The sequence below is a fragment of the Petromyzon marinus genome, chromosome 59, assembly GCF_048934315.1.
Source record: "Petromyzon marinus isolate PM22_M1 ecotype Great Lakes invasive population chromosome 59, UKy_Petmar_22M1.pri1.0, whole genome shotgun sequence".
Taxonomy (NCBI): domain Eukaryota; kingdom Metazoa; phylum Chordata; class Hyperoartia; order Petromyzontiformes; family Petromyzontidae; genus Petromyzon; species Petromyzon marinus.
Window position 1 is genome coordinate 112,455 of NC_133725.1, and position 19,021 is coordinate 131,475.

The 19,021-nt window shown below is 52.8% G+C and overlaps 1 protein-coding gene across 2 annotated transcripts in view; it reads left to right on the forward strand.

Annotated features, from left to right (window-relative positions):
* The window catches only part of LOC116955429 (voltage-dependent P/Q-type calcium channel subunit alpha-1A), a 164,574-nt gene that overhangs the window by 52,040 nt on the left and 93,513 nt on the right, over window positions 1-19,021 (forward strand). For both annotated transcript variants that reach the window (XM_076052955.1, XM_076052956.1), the window contains 6 exons: window positions 1,485-1,637; window positions 2,248-2,423; window positions 5,573-5,676; window positions 6,683-6,798; window positions 10,885-10,941; window positions 16,751-16,861. In XM_076052955.1, the coding sequence (XP_075909070.1) occupies window positions 1,485-1,637; window positions 2,248-2,423; window positions 5,573-5,676; window positions 6,683-6,798; window positions 10,885-10,941; window positions 16,751-16,861 (717 nt within the window). The remainder of the gene's footprint in view (window positions 1-1,484; window positions 1,638-2,247; window positions 2,424-5,572; window positions 5,677-6,682; window positions 6,799-10,884; window positions 10,942-16,750; window positions 16,862-19,021) is intronic.

The window sequence follows — 19,021 nt, forward strand, 5'->3', positions numbered from 1 at the left end:
CCTCGCACTCCCTCACACTCCCTCACACTCCTCACACTCCCTCGCACTCCCTCACACTCCCTCACACTCCTCACACTCCCTCACTCTCCCTCGCACTCCCTCGCACTCCCTCACAATCCCTCACACTCCTCACACTCCCTCGCACTCCCTCGCACTCCCTCACTCTCCCTCACACTCCCTCACACTCCTCACACTCCCTCACTCTCCCTCGCACTCCCTTGCACTCCCTCACTCTCCCTCACACTCCCTCACACTCCTCACACTCCCTCACTCTCCCTCACACTCCCTCGCACTCCCTCGCAATCCCTCACTCTCCCTCACACTCCCTCACACTCCCTCACACTCCTCACACTCCCTCACTCTCCCTCGCCCTCCCTCACACTCCTCACAATCCCTCACTCGCCCTCGCACTCCCTCACACTTCCTCACACTCCCTCACACTCCCTCACACTCCTCACACTCCCTCACTCTCCCTCACACTCCCTCGCACTCCCTCACGCTCCCTCCCACTCTCTCTCAATCTCTCAGTCTCTCACACTCTCTCACAACTCCCAACACAATCCCCCACTCTCTCTTGCACTCCCACACACTCCATCAGACTCTCCCATCTCTACCCACGCACACTCTCGATGGCTGCGTTCGATGATGTAGATGATGGTGTAGGCATGAACTGCTGATGGTGATTCTGCTGATGCTGCTGATGATGCCGATGATGATGCTACTGATGATGATGCTGCTGTTGATGATGATGCTTGCTAATGGTGCTGCTTATGATGATGTTGCGACTGATAATGGTGCCGATGATGATGATGCTGCTGATGATGATGATGATCATGCTGCGACTGATGATGATGATGCTGCTGATGTTGATGGTGATGGTGCTGCTTGCTGCTGCTGATGAAAATGATGCTGCTAATGATGATTGTTCAGCTATTGATGGTGGCGATGATGCGGCTTCTGGTGATGATGGTGCTGCTACTGATGACGATACTGCTGCTCCTGCTGATCATGCTGCTGATCATGCTGCTGCTGCTTCTACTGCTGATGACGATCGTGCTGCTGATCATGCTGCTGCTACTGCTGATGACGGTGCTGCTGCTGATGATGCTGCTGCTGATCATGACGATGGTGCTGATGATGATGATGCTGCTGATGATGCTGACGATACTGCTGTGCTTACTACTAATGATGATGATGCTGCTGCAACTTCTTATGATGATACCGATGATACTGTTACTGATGATGATGCTGCAACTGCTTATTATGATGCCGATGATACTGTTACTGATGATGCTGCAACTGCTTATGATGATGCCGATGATACTGTTACTGATGATGCTGCTGCAACTGCTTATGATGATGTCGATGATACTGTTACTGATGATGATGCTGCTGCAAATGCTTATGATGATGCTGATGATACTGTTACTGATGATGATGATGATGCTGCTGCTGATGCTGCTGCTGCTGATGATGCCGTGCAGGTCTGCAGGTGGTACTCAAGTCCATCATGAAGGCGATGATTCCCTTGCTACAGATTGAGCTGCTCCTCTTCTTTGCCATCCTCATGTTCGCCATCATCGGCATGGAGTTCTACATGGGCAAGCTGCACAGCACCTGCTATAACAACGTCACCGGTGCGCACTCTCAACCCTCGCCAGCATCACCAGCAGCAGTAACATCATCATCATCATCATCAAAACCATCATCATCACAATCAGCAGCCCCAGCAGCATCACCAAAACAATCATCATCACAATCAGCAGCATCATCAAAACCATCATCACAATCATTAGCAGCAGCATAATCAAAACCATCAGCAGCAGCATCATCAGTGGCAGTGTTATGAGTATCATCAGCAGCATCATCATCAGCGGCTGTGTTATGAGTATCATCATCAGCAGTATCATCAGCGGCAGTGTCGCGAACATCACCATGATGGCTGCGTCACTATGGGTGAATGAAGGGTGGCACAGGTGGTGCATCTGCCGCTCATCTCCGTCAGTCGACTTATAACGCCTGGGGTTTGTCCAGGTCACGTGATCTCCTCGACGCGTACCTAGCCTGGCACAAAGCACCGTGGTGACGTCACCGCCACCTCAGTCGCTAATGGCGTTTTTTTGCGCAAATAGGTAACGAGGATGATATCGATGACGACGATGGTGTCTTCCCCTCTTCCTCCTCCCAATCCACCCTCCTCTTCCATCCTCCACCCATCCTCCATCCTCCTCGTCCATCTTCCGGCAGAATCCTGGGAGGACGACCGCCTGTGTGGGGTGCGACCTTGCCCCAATAACCTCGTGTGCCAGTCGGGCTGGATCGGCCCCAACTTCGGCATCACCAAGTTCGACAACATCCTCTTCGCGATCCTCACCGTCTTCCAGTGCATCACCATGGAGGGCTGGACAGACCTCCTCTACTATGTGAGCGGAACGCCGCTGCTCGATTGACAACTCATTTCCTTAGGACTGTGTTTAGATTGTTGTCCTTCCCCCACCCCGTGCCTCCGATTAGCACGGTCGGCTACGTCCGGTGCTGCGAGAAACGTTCATCGTGCGTACGTACGACCAGCCCTGTGTGCACCACACTGCCTTGCTGATCTCGGCCCGGAGCATCGATTATAATCTTGAGTGTCTCACCCCTCACATCGGTGCCTCTGGTTAACCGTCAGACAGAGACGACAGTCACGGCGCTTTCAGTCGCGCCGCTTCTGCGGCCGTCTGGAAAGCTCTTTCCTTCCCGATATTTGGAAGGCCATGGGAGCTGTGATGCACTTTTAGACCGTCATCATCATCTATATTGAAGACTAATTTATTCATAACTGCTTTTTGTGTTTAGTTTGTTGTCCTTCCCCCGCACCTCTGAGCAGCACGGTTCGCTACGTACCGTGGTACGAAAGAGGTTCAACATAGTACATACAAAGGTCCCCCCGTGTAGCTGACACGGGATCATCGGGGCAAGTGCCGGGTATCGAGCGTCGCCCGCCGGCACGACCAAGCGCCTTTGTCTCCCCGGTGCCGACGCTTGTTTCTACGCAGCGCGGACGCGCCGGCCACCCGTCTAAGGGGGGGGGGAGGCCTCTGACGTTTGGCTGCGAGCGGCTCTCGGACTCGACTCTGCTGGGCTCACGAGCGTGGCGTAGCGCTAACAACCGCTGGGCGCACAAAGACAAACATCCCCCCGTGTAGCCTTCACTGACTGTTGGGGCAAGTGCTGTTAGCGAGTTGCACTGACAAAGCCTGGGCGTCACACGAGGGGGTGGGTGGCCAGCACCACGCCCGGCCGCCTTTGTAGCCCCAGTGGCGACGTTTACTGCACACCGCACCGGGTACTCATTTGAGGCTCAGTCGACCTAAGGGAGGCCCAGGACCGGTTCAAATATAGTCGTCACCAATGTTGGCCATGAGCGGGAATCGAACTCGGGTCGCCCGGTTCGTAGCGCAGCGTAGCGCTAACCGCGACACCACCGCTCCCCGCAAACACGTGCGCGTACACATGCACGTACACGCACGTGTACGTACACGCGCGTGTACGTGCATGTGTACGCGCATGTGTACGCGCACGCGTGACGCTGCTGAGCCCCGCACTCGTTGCAAATGAAGTGCTCTGGATTTGTTCTGCGTTACCCCTGCCTGCAGATCGATGGGCTCATCTGCGTTCATTCAGAGGGGCCGCGCTCGGCACGATCGATCCCTCTGACGTCACTGATAATCAGTGGGATGTGTCTGATCAGGGGGGAGGGGTCTGATTAGTGGGGAGGGGTCTGATTAGTGGGGAGGGGTCTGATTAGTGGGGAGGGGTCTGATTAGTGGGAGGGGTGTGATTAGTGGGGAGGGGTGTGATTAGTGGTGAGGGGTCTGATGAGTGGAGAGGGGTCTGATTAGTGGGGAGGGGTCTGATTAGTGGGGAGGGGTCTGATTAGTGGGGAGGGGTCTGATGAGTGGGAGGGGTCTGATTAGTGGGGAGGGGTGTGATTAGTGGGGAGGGGTCTGATGAGTGGGAGGGGTCTGATTAGTGGGGAGGGGTGTGATTATTGGGGAGGGGTCTGATTAGTGGAGAGGGGTCTGATTAGTGGGGAGGGGTCTGATGAGTGGGAGGGGTCTGATTAGTGGGGAGGGGTCTGATTAGTGGGGAGGGGTCTGATTAGTGGGGAGGGGTGTGATTAGTGGGGAGGGGTCTGATTAGTGGAGAGGGGTCTGATTAGTGGAGAGGGGTCTGATCAGGGGGGAGGGGTCTGATTAGTGGGGAGGGGTGTGATTAGTGGGGAGGGGTCTGATTAGTGGGGAGGGGTCTGATCAGGGGGGAGAAATTCTAAATTTGTAACGTTGGCGATCCCTTTAAAGTCCACACGTGCCTAATTTAATAATTATTCATTAGAATTTGTATGTATTTTTATTTTATTGGGGTTTAAATAGCGCCCAGTTCCCATGCCGTTGCTGCGCCTGATATGATTCAGAGTGGAGCAGAAACAAGTCAGCGGTGATTGATGATCCGACGCTCCACTCAGCCCCTCGCTTATCAATCACCCCGTGATTGCTCCTCTGATCGCTCCTCTATCGCTAGTACTGCCACTGTGGGTCACCCTTTCTCCGTGAATTTCACTCACGGGTTCGCTCGCTGACAGACGGGCAGCGTGCGGGCGCGTCGCACGGCAGCGTGCGGGCGCGTCGCACAACAGCGGCGGTATTAACCAGGGCGGCGGCTGGATTGGAACGGCGAACCTAGGCCATGTGCACCATTGGGGGAGCAGGCTGAGACACTCAAGCATCAACTCCGTGTCTATTCAAAGTTCAAGTTGATGGTATGTTGTACTGTGTTGTACGTACGTTGTACAACGTTTAACTTATTTTGCACCGTACGTAGCCAACCGTGCTGACCGGAGGTGTTCACCAGAAGTAAGAACTCAGGAGGCCAGAATGAGTCTCGTTCGCAAGAGTGTGTGAATGAGTGTGTGAATGAGTGAGTGAATGAGTGAGTGAATGAGTGAGTGAATGAGTGTGTGAATGAGTGTGTGACTGAGTGTGTAGGTGGTGAGTGAGTGGGTGACTGCATGTGAATGATGGGTGAGTGAGACGGTGGGTGATAGCACAGTGGGGGGGGCAAAGCTGCTGGTGGCTTCTGCCAGCCATCTCAATTGGTCAACCCATGGCACCTGGGTCTGTCCCGTAACCTCTTGCCAGTGGGCCTTGGACACTTCACGTGGGGCGCAAAGTGCACTTAGCCTGGCACAAGCGCCGTGGTGACGTCGCCACCACTTAGTGGTGAACGGCGGTCGTCACTGGGGGCGCGCTGCGCTTCGAACCCAACGACCCGAGTTCGATTCCCACCCACTGTCACCAATAGCGGTGAGTCGACCTGGGCCTCCCCTAGGTCGACTCAGCCTCAAATGAGTACCTGGTGCGGTGTGTAGGAAACATCGCCACTGGGGAGACAAAGGCGGCCGGGCGTGGTTCTGGCCACCCACCCCCTCGTGTGCCGTGCCGGCCTTCATAGGTGCTACTCGCTAACAGCACTTGCCCCAACAGTCTGTTTAGAGTATACGGGGGATCTTTGTCTTTGTGTGTGCGTGCAGACTAACGACGTGTACGGGAGCAGGTGGAACTGGCTCTACTTCGTTCCCCTCATCATCATCGGCTCCTTCTTCATGCTCAACCTCGTGCTGGGAGTTCTGTCTGGGTGCGCTCCCCCCCCCCCCTTGGTCCTTCTCTTGGCGAGTCTCAAGACTCGTCTCTCTGTCAGTCCGCCGCCCATCGTTCCACGTGTCCACATATCCCTCAAAGCTTAACAACCATCTCTACGTGCGTCTCTCGTACCTCCAGCACCTCCTATGAGCACAGTTGGCTACATCCGGTGTTAAAGAAGTTCATTGTACACGCACACATACTGCACACACTAACACTACCCATAGACTATACTCTTTGGTTATTTCGGTAAAGTCACATGGGTTTTAAAATAAAATAAGAAATAAAATATCATGACGTTTCGATCGCAACATAAGCGGTCGTCCTCAGGCTGAAAAAATAATCCAGCAGTCGTACTGCCGAACCAGGAAGAACACAGCGAGAGAGCCGCTACAACAATAACAAGAGGTGTTACAACAACAAGAGGTGTTATATACAACAAGAGGTGTTACAACAACAAGAGGTGTTATATACAACAAGAGGTGTTATATACAACAACAAGAGGTGTTATATACAACAACAAGAGGTGTTATATACAACAACAAGAGGTGTTATACAACAACAAGAGGTGTTATATACAACAACAAGAGGTGTTACAACTACAGCACGAGCCGTTACAACAACAAGAGGCGTTATATACGTGGTGAAGGGCAAGCAGGCGTGGTCTGAGCTGGAAAGGAATCCATCCCCGCACGCAAGCACGTCAGTTGTGTTAATGGTGGAGATTAGGGAGAGTCTACACTGCTTATAGACTAACACTATCCATAGACTCAACACTGCCCATAGACTCAACACTGCCCGTAGACTCAACACTGCCCGTAGACTCAACAATACCCATAGACTCAACACTGCCCATAGACTCAACACTGCCCACTTCATCCACCCACCCACCCATCAGCACGTGTCTAACCATGACCCCCACGTGTCTGCGCCTACATGCCTCCGTGACCCTGTGTGTGTGTGTGTGTCTGGGACCCCCCGCCTCACTCCCGCGGACGCAGGGAGTTTGCCAAGGAGCGTGAGCGTGTGGAGAACCGCCGCGCCTTTCTCAAGCTGCGTCGGCAGCAGCAGATCGAGCGCGAGCTCAACGGGTACATGGAGTGGATCTGCAAGGCCGGTGCGACACACCACCACTACCGCCACCAGCACCACCACCGCGACCACCACCATCACAACCACCACGACCGACACCAGCATCACCACCGCCAGCACCACTGCCGCCACCACTGCCGCCACCGCCGCCAGCATCACCACCGCAACCGCCACCGCCACCACCGCCACCAGCACAACCACTACCACCACCGCCGCCACCGCCGCCACCACCGCCAGTACCACCACCGCAACCATCCACCACCGCCACCTGCACCGCTTCCACCACCACCGCCACCTGCACGCCGTAGCACACCACCACCGCGACAACCACCACACACACACCACAACCCTCAGCACACCACCACCACAACGCGTGGCACACAGCAACGCTCGGCACAACACCACGCGCTTGTATCTGTGCACGAGTGTCTAGACGTGTCTGCGTGTGTGTGTTTACGTGTGTATGTCTGCGTGTGTTCACGCGCCCGTGTGCCTGTGTCCCTCTCTCTGTGTTTGCCTGTGTAGCTACGTGTGTGTATGTGTAGCTACGTGTGTGAGTGTGTAGCTACGTGTGTGAGTGTGTAGCTACGTATGTGAGTGTGTAGCTACGTGTGTGTGTGTGAGTGTAACTACGTGTGTGTGTGAGTGTAGCTACGTGTGGGGAGCGGTAGTGTAGCGGTTAACACGCTGCGCTATGAACCCGGCGGCACGGGTTCGATTCCCGCTCACGGCTAACACCAGTGACGATTATCTGAACCGGCCTCCCCTAGGTCTATTCAGCCTAAAATGAGTACCTTGTGCGGTGTGTAAAACATCGCCACTGAGGAGACAAAGGCGGTCAAGCGTGGTGCTGGCCACCCACCTCCTCGTGTACCATTCCGGCCTTCATAGATGCTCGCTAACAGCACTAGCTCCATCAGTCTGTTCTTTGTCTCTGTGGGGTGCAAGTGGTGTCTCGCTCCCCACCCGCTTAATATTTTATTACGGCAGGTGTGCCAGCCAGGTGTGCTCATAAAGACGCGCTCCACTATAATAGTGCAAAGACACCCCGTTCCGAAGCGCGTGTGTGTGTGTGCGTGCTCGTGTGTGTGTGTGCGTGCGTGTGCGTGTATGTACGGAACACAGCAGCAGCGTCTTCATCATCAGTGTCACAGGGGGGAGGTGGAGTAACTCCGCGCACAGCTGGAGGGGTAATTTATTATTTGTAAGGGGGGGGGGGGGGGGTAGAACACAAAAACTGAAATGAAAATGCGGGCAACATTAATATTTAATGTGCCGCTAAACGGGCCCGGAGATGAGCGGCGTTGAGTTTTTTGACACGCGCCCCCCCTGGGGAGTGGAAGGGGGGGGGTGTTATGCACTACAGGGGAATCCTCTACTTAAGAACATTCGACTTACGAACTTTCAGAGATACGAACAAACCTGTCCCGTTTGTCCAGTTGCCTGTTCGGTCCAAGAGTCGTATGTTAAACTGCCCCGTGCAAGAGATGGCGGTGGTGCCATCTACAGTGAGGGAAACAAGTGTTTGATCCCCTGCTGATTTTCTACGTTTGCCCACTGACAAAGAAATGGTCAGTCTATAATTTTAATGGTAGGTTTATTTGAACAGTGAGAGACAGAATAACAACAACAAAATCCAGAAAAACGCATGTCAAAAATGTTATAAATTGATTTGCATTTTAATGAGGGAAATACGTATTTGACCCCTCTACAAAAAATGACTTAATACTTGGTGGCAAACCCCTTGGTGGCAATCACAGAGGTCAGACGTTTATTGTATTTGGCCACCAGGTTTGCACACATCTTAAGAGGTATTTTGTCCCACTCCTCTTTGCAGATCTTCTCCAAGTCATTAAGGTTTCGAGGCTGACGTTTGGCAACTCAAACCTTCAGCTCCCTCCACAGATTTCTATGGGATTAAGGTCTGGAGACTGGCTAGGCCACTCCAGGACCTTAATGTGCTTCTTCTTGAGCCACTCCTTTGTTGCCTTGGCCGTGTGTTTTGAGTAATGGTCATGCTGGAATACCCATCCATAACCCATTTTCAATTCCCTGGCTGAGGGAAGGAGGTTCTCACCCAAGATTTGACGGTACATGGCCCCATCCATCGTCCCTTTGATGCGGTGAAGTTGTCCTGTCCCCTTAGCAGAAAAACACCCCCAAAGCATAATGTTTCCACCTCCATGTTTGACGGTGGGGATGGTGTTCTTGGGGTCATAGGCAGCATTCCTCCTCCTCCTCCAAACACGGCGAGTTGAGTTGATGCCAAAGAGCTCCATTTTGGTCTCATCTGACCACAACACTTTCACCCAGTTGTCCTCTGAATCATTCAGATGTTCATTGGCAAACTTCAGACGGGCATGTATATGTGCTTTCTTGAGCAGGGGGACCTTGCGGGCGCTGCAGGGTTTCAGTCCTTCACGGCGTAGTGTGTTACCAATTGTTTTTTTGGTGACTATGGTCCCAGCTGCCTTGAGATCATTGACAAGATCCTCCCGTATAGTTCTGGGTTGATTCCTCACCGTTCTCATGATCATTGCAACTCCACGAGGTGAGATCTTGCATGGAGCCCCAGGCCGAGGGAGATTGACAGTTCTTTTGTGTTTCTTCCATTTGCGAATAATCGCACCAACTGTTGTCACCTTCTCACCAAGCTGCTTGGCAATGGTCTTGTAGCCCATTCCAGCCTTGTGTAGGTCTACAATCTTGTCCCTGACATCCTTGGAGAGCTCTTTGGTCTTGGCCATGGTGGAGAGTTTGGAATTTGATTGATTGATTGCTTCTGTGGACGGGTGTCTTTATACAGGTAAGCTGAGATTCGGAGCACTCCTTTTAAGAGTGTGCTCCTAATCTCAGCTCGTTACCTGCATAAAAGGCACCTGGGAGCCAGAAATCTTTCTGATTGGGATGGGGTCAAATACTTATTTCCCTCATTAAAATGCAAATCAATTTATAACATTTTGGACATGCGTTTTTCTGGATTTTTTTAATTGTTATTCTGTCTCTCACTGTTCAAATAAACCTATCATTACAAGTATAGACTGATCATTTCTTTGTCAGTGGGCAAACGTACAAAATCAGCAGGGGATCAAATTATTTTTTCCCTCACTGTACATCTGCAGAACGTGAAGTACCAGTGGCATCTACATCTGCAGAACGTGAAGAACCAGTGCCATCTACATCTGCAGAACGTGAAGAATCAGTGGCATCTACATCTATAGAACGCGAAAAACCAGTGGCATCTACATCTGCAGAACGTAAAGAATCAGTGGCATCTACATCTATAGAACGTGAAGAATCAGTGGCATCTACATCTGCAGAACGTGAAGAATCAGTGGAATCTACATCTATAGAGCGTGAAGAACAAGTGGCATCTACATCTGTAGAACGTGAAGAACCATTAGCATCGACAGCTACAGGAGATTATACAACTTTTAAAGCCATTTCTCGTGTTTAATGTGCACACCATACAACACATTTGAAATCGACAAGGGTAAAGTTGGACTTACTAACAACTCGACCCACAACTCATTCGTCTGTGTCCATGTGTATATGTGTGTGTATGTGTGTGTTTTTGGCCTTTGTGTATGTGTACGTGTGTGGGGAGCGGTAGTGTAGCGATTAGCGCGCTGCGCTATGAACCTAGCAACACGGGTTCGATTCCCGCTCACGGCCAACACCAGTGACGATTATCTGAACCGGTCCTGGGCTTCTCCTAGGTCGACTCAGCCTCAAATGAGTACCTAGTGCAGTGTGTAAACATCGCCACTGGGGAGACTAAGGCGGTCGGGCGTGGTGCTGGCCACCCACCCCCTCGTGTACCATTCTGGCCTTCATAGGTGCTCCCTAACAGCACTTGCCCCAACAGTCTGTTAAGGCTACACGGGGAATCTTTGCTTTTGTGTGTGTGTATGCTGGACTTCTTTCGCACGGTACATAGCCAACCGTGCTAATCGGAGCTGCGCTGGGGGGGGGGGGGGGGGGCGGACAACGAGTCACTAAAAGCAGCAGCAACAACAACAACAAGCAGTTCCAAAAGAGAAGAGTTTTCAATGACCGTGCATTCCACCGTGGCGTGTCCCCGCCCCCTCGTGTCGTCTCTCGTGTCCAGAAGAGGTGATGCTTGCGGAAGAGGACAGGAACGCGGAGGAGAAGTCTGCCTTCGACGGTAAGGGCGCCCCCCCTACCAGCAATCGGTGGCAAAAGCCGCCACGGTCAGCTCCACCGGGCGAGGCGGCTGGTGTCGTTAGCGAGCACCTATTAAGGCCAACAGCGCTGAATCAGTGTCTTATTGGCGTTTGAACATTGCCTTTCTGGCAATGTTCAAACGCCAAATAGACACCGTTTGCAAGGCATCATCAGGTCTGCATTAACGACACGTCCTTGTGGCAAAACATGCAAACAGCCATGGCGTTAATAATAATAATAATGTACACATCGTCTTTGAAACTGTGATTGGGCCTACACTAGAGTCAGCCTCCTTCATGGCCTCGTCTTACCACCATCTCGCCGCGGTGGCTAGGAGATGTTAACTCCCTCGCCTGGTATGCAGGAGGTCGTGGGTTCGATCCCGAGCCTGATGCTTGCTGTATATTTTTCGATTTAAAGCTTTCGTGACTGCAAGGATTCATCTTCTTTGGTTCTTACGTGACTTTTCCGAAAGAACCAAAGAAGAAGCCTGCTGTATATTTGGAGTTTGCGTGTCTCTGTCTCTCCCTGTGGTCACGTGGATTTTTTTCCGGGTCCTCCAGATTTTTTCCTCCCCATTTAGAATCAACGTTGCGTTCAGAGTGTTTTGCTGCTATAAATTTACACGTGATGATGATGATGATAAGCCACTTTGTTGAGCTATCGTTACACTTCTGAAAAAAGAGCTGCGTAGCTCAGTGGGGCCTTCTCTGATCAAATAAAAATAGCAATAGAATAATAATAGAATCGCAACCGCTGTGATAATAATGATTATTAACTAGGGCGGCCAATGTAATGGCAACCACAAACCCCCGAGCAGCCGCGTCACCGCAGTCCATCGATCACCCCCCACGCCACCCCTACCCCCCATGCACGCGCGTGCCTCCAACAATTGATTGCGACCTCCAATCAAATGCTTTGCCCTGCTCCATAATCCCTGGGATAGTTCTCGTAGGATCACGGACGCACGCACGACATGCGCACACACAGACAAAGATCCCCCGTATAGCCCATACAGACTGTTGGGACAAGTGCTGTCGGCGAGTAGCACCTACGAAGTCCGACACGGCACACGAGGGGGTGGGCGGCCAGCACCACGCTGGCTGCCTTTCTCTCCTCAGTGATGCTGATATTTTGCTTCCACATCGCACCAAATACTTATTTAAGGCCAAGTCGATCTAGGGGAGACGCTCGGTTGGGATTCTCCGGTTACCTCCCACGTGATGCTGCGTCAATGGGATTGGCCACACGTCCCAGTATTAGCAGCACTGAATTCCCGACGCAGCCAATTAGTAAGGTTTGTCACGTAAACAAAACGTGTGAATTCGTTACTAGTATGGCACAATGGTGTGTTAGAGATTAAACCCACAACAAACCTCTTTTATGGACAATGTTGGTCGCGAGAGCCCCACGTGTTTAAACTTTTATCAATGCAATCACCACGAAACAAATGATTGTCACACGCAATATATAAATATATTCCTCCCGCACATAATCCATCTCTCCTCCACAACAAAGAACAAACCCATCGCCATGCTCATTTCTGACGATGGCGGACACATGCCGCGCCTCGTCAGGCACATACGGGAGGTGCCACGATGGTTTGCGAGCGCCTATTAAGGGACTGCCCATCCCACAACGGGTACACGTGTGAGTATGTACACACACGTGTGTGTGCATACTCGCACGTACGTACGTATGTACACACGTGTGTACGTACTCACGCCCAACAGCCGTGGACACACACACACAAAACGCAGCCAGAGATCCCCCCCTCCCCTCGTGTAGCCTGCACAGGCTCTTCGGGCAAGTGCTGGTTCGCAAGCAACCTCTATGTAGCGTGCCTAATGAGAGGGGGTGGTGTGGCCAATCACCACACTCGGCCGCCTTTGTCTTCCCCCCACCCCTCGAGGTATAGACTTCAGGCTGAGTTGACGTACGGACCGAGTAGGGCTGTGCAGCGCGCTACAGTTGCTCTCATCGCTCTACGAGGTGCTGTTGGGTAATTCTCCACTCCTGTTGTCCACGGATATGAATTTGCAGCAGTGGGCAGAGGTCAAAGACACAGCCCTGCAATCTCTTTGCTCACACCACCGCTGGGCGCAAGGGCCCCCCTCCGGTAGAGGAAGCCCTACAGAGAGAATCCCTCTCCGAGTGGTATTTGGTCTACTCTTCCACGCTGAGTCCTACGTCTCTGGAAGGGGTGGAAGTGACTCCCGCCACGCCGGTAGAAGGTGCGGTGGGTGCAGTGCCGGATTATCGTAGAATCACAAGTAGCTACAAGTGTAGCTACGGGCCCCGCGCTTTCAAGGGCCCCGCGCTAAATGCTTTCAAGCAATCAATTCCGGTTCAGTGATTTGCACTTGCTCTATTACAATAGTACTATACTGCCTTCACCTTTTACAAACGACTGGGTGTTTAAGGTTAACGATTTGTCGTATTATCTGGCTGAATAGCGAATGAAGAAATCCAATTACTTTACTATGGAAGTAAAAAATTGTGCTTTAATATGGACGTGTTTTTTTAAGGGCCCCTTCATAACAACATGTGCTACAGGCCCCGCACTCGCTTAATCCAGCACTGGGTGGGTGGAGTGGGGCATTGGACCGTCGGGGGTGAGAGGGAGTGGGGGGACGGGGCAGTCTGGAAATATGAAGCTTCTAAACGTGGGCACCTTACATTCAGAAGAAAATAAAAACATAAATTATTTTCTATCCAAATTTCGATTTAAAGCTTTCGTGACTGCAATGATTCATCTTCTTTGGTTCTTTCGGTAAAGTCACGTAGAATGAGAATAAAATAATAAATTGATAAAATAAAATAACACAATAATATTCTCACGACGTTTCGGCCACAACACAAGCGGCCTTCATCAGGTGAAGGGGCGAGACTGTCTGGTAGGACAGCGCTGGAGTGTCCTACCAGACAGTCTCGCCCCTTCACCTGATGAAGGCCGCTTGTGTTGTGGCCGAAACGTCGTGAGAATATTATTGTGTTATTTTATTTTATCAATTTATTATTTTATTCTCATTCTACGTGACTTTACCGAAAGAACCAAAGAAGATATTTTCTATCCATAATAGAGGTTTTTTTGGGTTAGATCGCGTAAATATAAATGTGTCGTTAAACCCGCCACCAGCACTCGACACGGCCAATTAGTAAGGTTTGTCACGTAAACAAAACGTGCCGATTCGTTATTAGTCTAGCACTAACCAGTTGTTTGTTGGAGAGTGAACCCACTACAGCATTACAATTCCGGTACTCGAATTGTAAATGTTGTAGTGGGTTTATACACCGGTTGCCTGTTGGACAGTGAACCGACTACTACGTTTACAATTCGAGTACCTGGCAATGTTTCGACGGTAATTACAACTAGCATCATCAGGCGGACCGCCAGAGTTGCGGAGAAATCCTCCTCCTGTTCCGATCTTAAATACTTTCTTTGTTAAATGTTAATTATCAAGGCAATAGCTCTTGTTGTTATTATTTATCATAATTATCCCGAGTCCGCAATGATCCTAGAGGTCTGTGTCACAATGGGGGCAGAAGCACCCCTGCCGAGCCGTGGCGCTGCCGCGAGGCGCCCGCACGGCGTCACGTGACGGATTTGTGACATCACACGGTGGCCGCTCAGCCAATGAGAGCGTTCGTCGAGTAGACCCAGAGTTCGCGACGACGATCTCCTGCGCCTCCTCCTCCACCTCCCTCCTCCACCTACCTCCTTCTCCACCTCCTCCAACTCCGCCTCCTCCACCTCCACCTACCTCCTTCTCCACCTCCTCCACCTCCTCTTCCCGATTGGTTGTATTTTGATGGCGCCCACCCAACCGCTGGGCAAGGCGGCTCCTCAGCGGACCGCCGCTCGCTGCCGCTGCGACGATGCGCTCCAGGCTACTGCTGCTGCTAACGGCAAGCGAAGTCGTTCGATAGGGAAAGCGCTGCGGCGCACTGTGCCCATTGCACGAATCCAGGGCAATCTTCAGGGGGTGCAGGGGCAATCGCCCCCCTCCCATCACCCCCCTCCCCTCTCATCCCCGCCCTTCCCCGGGTTTGTACCTTTGCTTGCGATGATGGCATGAGCTGTGCATCGGTGGGGCGGAGGAGGGGGTCTCCGTGCATGTGCACGTCCGCATGCGCGGGTGTTGGCGAGCGCGCGTGTTCGCGAGGGCGTGTGTACAAGTACGTGGGGGGAGCGGCGGTGCAGCGGTTAGCGCACTGCGCTACGAACCGGGCGACCCCCCCCCCCGAGTTGGATTCCTGAACCGCGGCCAACGCAGGTGACATATCTAGCACGGTCCTGGGCCTCCCCTAGGTCGACTCAGCTTTAATCAAGTACCTGAGCGTAAGTGCGTAAAGATCCTCATTGGAGAGGCGAAGGCGGTCGTGCGTGGTGCCGGCCACCCACCCCCTCGTGTGCCACAGTGCCGGCCTTCACAGGCGCTGCTCGCCAACAGCTCTTACCCCAACAGCCTTATAAAGGCTATACGGGGGATCTTTGTCTTTGTGTTGCCGCGGTCTGTGCCAGAGTCAACTCATAATGCTATCACCTCTTCCGTGGTTCGACAACAGTGCATACACAATGTGGCACGCAGAAGCATCTGTCCATGACAGAGCTCTTAGCAACCTCCTCTTCCATTGACGAGGCGATCACTCTCGGGCCCCATCGTTTGTGGTGCAAGATGACGATGGCGATGACGATAGAGACACCCCCCGCCAGCTCACGATGATGGCGGTGGTCACGGTGATTACGATTCATGGTAAAGGGGCAAGTGGTGCAGCTATCGAGTGTGCAGTCGGTGCAGCTGCACCGGTGCTGGGCTAACGAGGAGTTTGCAGAGTCGGCGGAGGGGGCAGGCATTTTATATAAAGCACCAGGACCCATGACAACCACAACATTACGCCTGCAGTTGGTTCCGTCAGTGGATGTACCACTCTTTATTTAACCCGCGAGATTAAATATCAATCAGAAGATTGTATTTATATTCCACATTCCTATGGCGAGGGAGGGCGAGTCTTATCAGTAAGGATAACCACCATTGACTTCCGCCACAAAGTGGTGCTGAAGTTATCGACCCATCCGACCCCCGGAGGAATGATGATGGGGGCCGAGTCAACTCCCCCACAAATCGGGATTTGACCTCATGACCTTCCGCTCGCAAGCCGCTCGCTCTCACGTGGAACAGCGAACGTCCATGCACAACACAAATATACACACAACACAAATAGACAGAACACAAATAGACACACAACACAAATATACACAAAACACGCACTCATTAACAAGAGTGATTTACGATGACGACAATGATGGTGACAGCGGTGACGTTGATGGTGACGCTAATGGTGACGATGACGCGGATGGTGATGACGATGATGACGCGGATGGTGACGATGATGACGCTGATGGTGACGATGATGATGCTGATGGTGACGAAGATTATGGTGATGGTGACGATGATGGCACTGATGGTGATTACAGTGATGGTGATAATGAAGACGCTGATAACGATGACGCTGATGGTGATGATGATGACGCTGATGGTGACGATGATGACGCTGGTGACAATGATGATGCTGATGGTGACGCTGATGGTGACGATAATGATGGTGATGATAACGATGATGACACTCATGGTGATTACGGTGATGGTGATAATGAAGATGCTGATAACGATGACGCTGATGGTGACGATGATGACGCTGAGGGTGACGATGCTAATAGCGATGACGATGGCAACGACGACAATAACGATGACGATAACGAGCCCGGCGCCGGGATCTCTCCACAGTCCTGAGGAGGGCCACGCTACGGAAAAGCCGGAATGATTTAATCCACGCAGAGGAAGGTGGCCTGGCCGCAGAGAAGCAGCAGCAGCAGACGCCCAGTGTCGTGGAACCTGGTCAGACGCACTCCTCGTGCTCGTTTGTGCGTCCGTGTGTGTGCAGGGCCGGATTAACATTCAGGGGTGGGGTTGGTTATAGATTGGGGGAGGTGCCGCGTTGGTTATAGTTGCCCCCCTCCGCCCCCCACCGTGTGGTGTATATTCGACTCCCTCCCTCTCTAACCGGTTCATCACGGCACGCCCGTGCCCGGTGCCAAACTCTCGTCATCTCTCCCCGAGTTAACGTCCACGGTGGGTTCGCCCGCTGCTCGCGTGTTCGTCCCCTGTTGGTCACGGTCCATGTGGGGCCCTCCGGCGGCATCCGCTTGCTCTCTCCCGTAGAAAGAGGCACTGGGAGGGGGAACCACGGACGAGCGTGAGGACAGGGGTACCAATAATTCCCCAAGCTCTGGGGGTCCTGCGTATTTTAAGGTAGTGTCGGCCAATTGACGAGTGTCCATATATGTGTTGGAGGAGACCCGCTTAACCGTAAGGAGAAGGGAAAAAAAACCCCGCGCGTGCGAGGGGGAAATGCTCGATCCCGTACCGACGGATCGAGGTGGAGTCCACATTTTTACTGAACCAAGGGGGTTTGGCTCCTCCTCGACGCCCACCCACGGAGATGGGAGTGAGGGAGTTTCACAGCATCATTGTGTGATCCACCAACCCTTGCTGCAGCCCCCCCCCCCCCAGTGCTGGATGACTGGCGTGTGCCACTCGTGTATTTATATATTTATTTATTTAAGTCATTTACTTTTTTATAGAGGGACAGAAACCATAAAAAATCCAGAGGCCCTCTGGCCTGGCCAGAGACCCTGATAGCCCCCTATGTTAATCCGGCCCTGCGTGCTTTGTGTTACCGTGCTGTCGGTGTCGTGATGCCGTTTGTGTCACTCTGTGCACCACTTTGTGCGTCACTCTGCATGCGCTTTCTCTGTCGCATGTGGGTGGAGGTCCGGGTTTTGCCGTGGTGTTATCATTTCTCGCGATGCGACGATTACCGGCGATGTCAGTTTCTCGCGAACAGTTGTAATCACCTTTCACAATTGGCGGTACTTCCAGACTAAGTTAAAGATTACTTAACTGTTCACGACACACTAACACACACTAGCGCTAACACACGCGACCAACAACAATAACCACAATTTGCCGCTGAGTGGCGTTCATGTGTCCACGTGAAGTGTCGAATGCTCGCTGACGGAAGGTCATGGCACAGAACCAGGTGCCACGGGTTGACTGACTGAGATAACTGACAGATGCACACCAGCTATGCTTGCCTGTGCTCTGCTCGTTGTTGTGAGCATCGCTCCTCTGCCCTCCATTGTTGCTGGAGGGCGACTGCCTCCAACTCGCCAGGAGCGATGTCAAGATCGGTATCCACAAAGGCCGATCTTGACACTGCTGGTACCGGTCCACTCAGCTCCGCGTCCTCTTGTACCGCATCAGCCCCATCTCTAGCCCGTGCTTCGCTCGGTTAACTTGTAACTTGCTGGCTACCATAGTACCAGCCGTGCTATGCAGCCCCTGTAATTATTCGCTTACCATGTGAATTGGTGGCTACCGTCGCATCAGAAGAGGGGCCCTAAATGACAAAAGAGCTTCTTAGCCCAGTGGGCCGTACCCGGAATAAAGCAACTTGACGGACTGACTGCAGATGAGACGCTCCAGAGAGGAGGGAGATGCACAACAGGCCCCATGCCAGGCATTGCCGCCTGTCATAGCCCCCCCCGCCAACCCCCTTCCCCCACCCCCCCACCCTCCTACCCCCTCATCCCCCCACCTTCCCAACCCCCCACCCCCATGGCCGCGCTCCCCAAATTGAAGCGGTGTCACCCCACGGTTCGCGACTGGATTAGCCGAGCGTCGTCGATTCTCCGCCGCCAGATATCGATCGCTCCCATTTCGCACGTGAATCACCCCCCACCCCCCCGGCCCCCCAGCCCCCGCGTCTGCGCCCGTTCGAGTCGCCCAGCACGTCCACCGCTGGCTGCTCAACAGTAGCAGAGAGCTCTGGGGGTTCCCTGTGAATGGCAGTCGGGAAGAAGCAAAAATATTTCGTCTGTCTGTTCGAGGTTTGCCGTCACACGGGACGCTCAATGTAGCTTTCGCGGTCAAGGGCTGCCACCACGCTACGTAGCCGGCAGGCCCGGGTTCGATTCCCGCCCGTGACCGCGACAG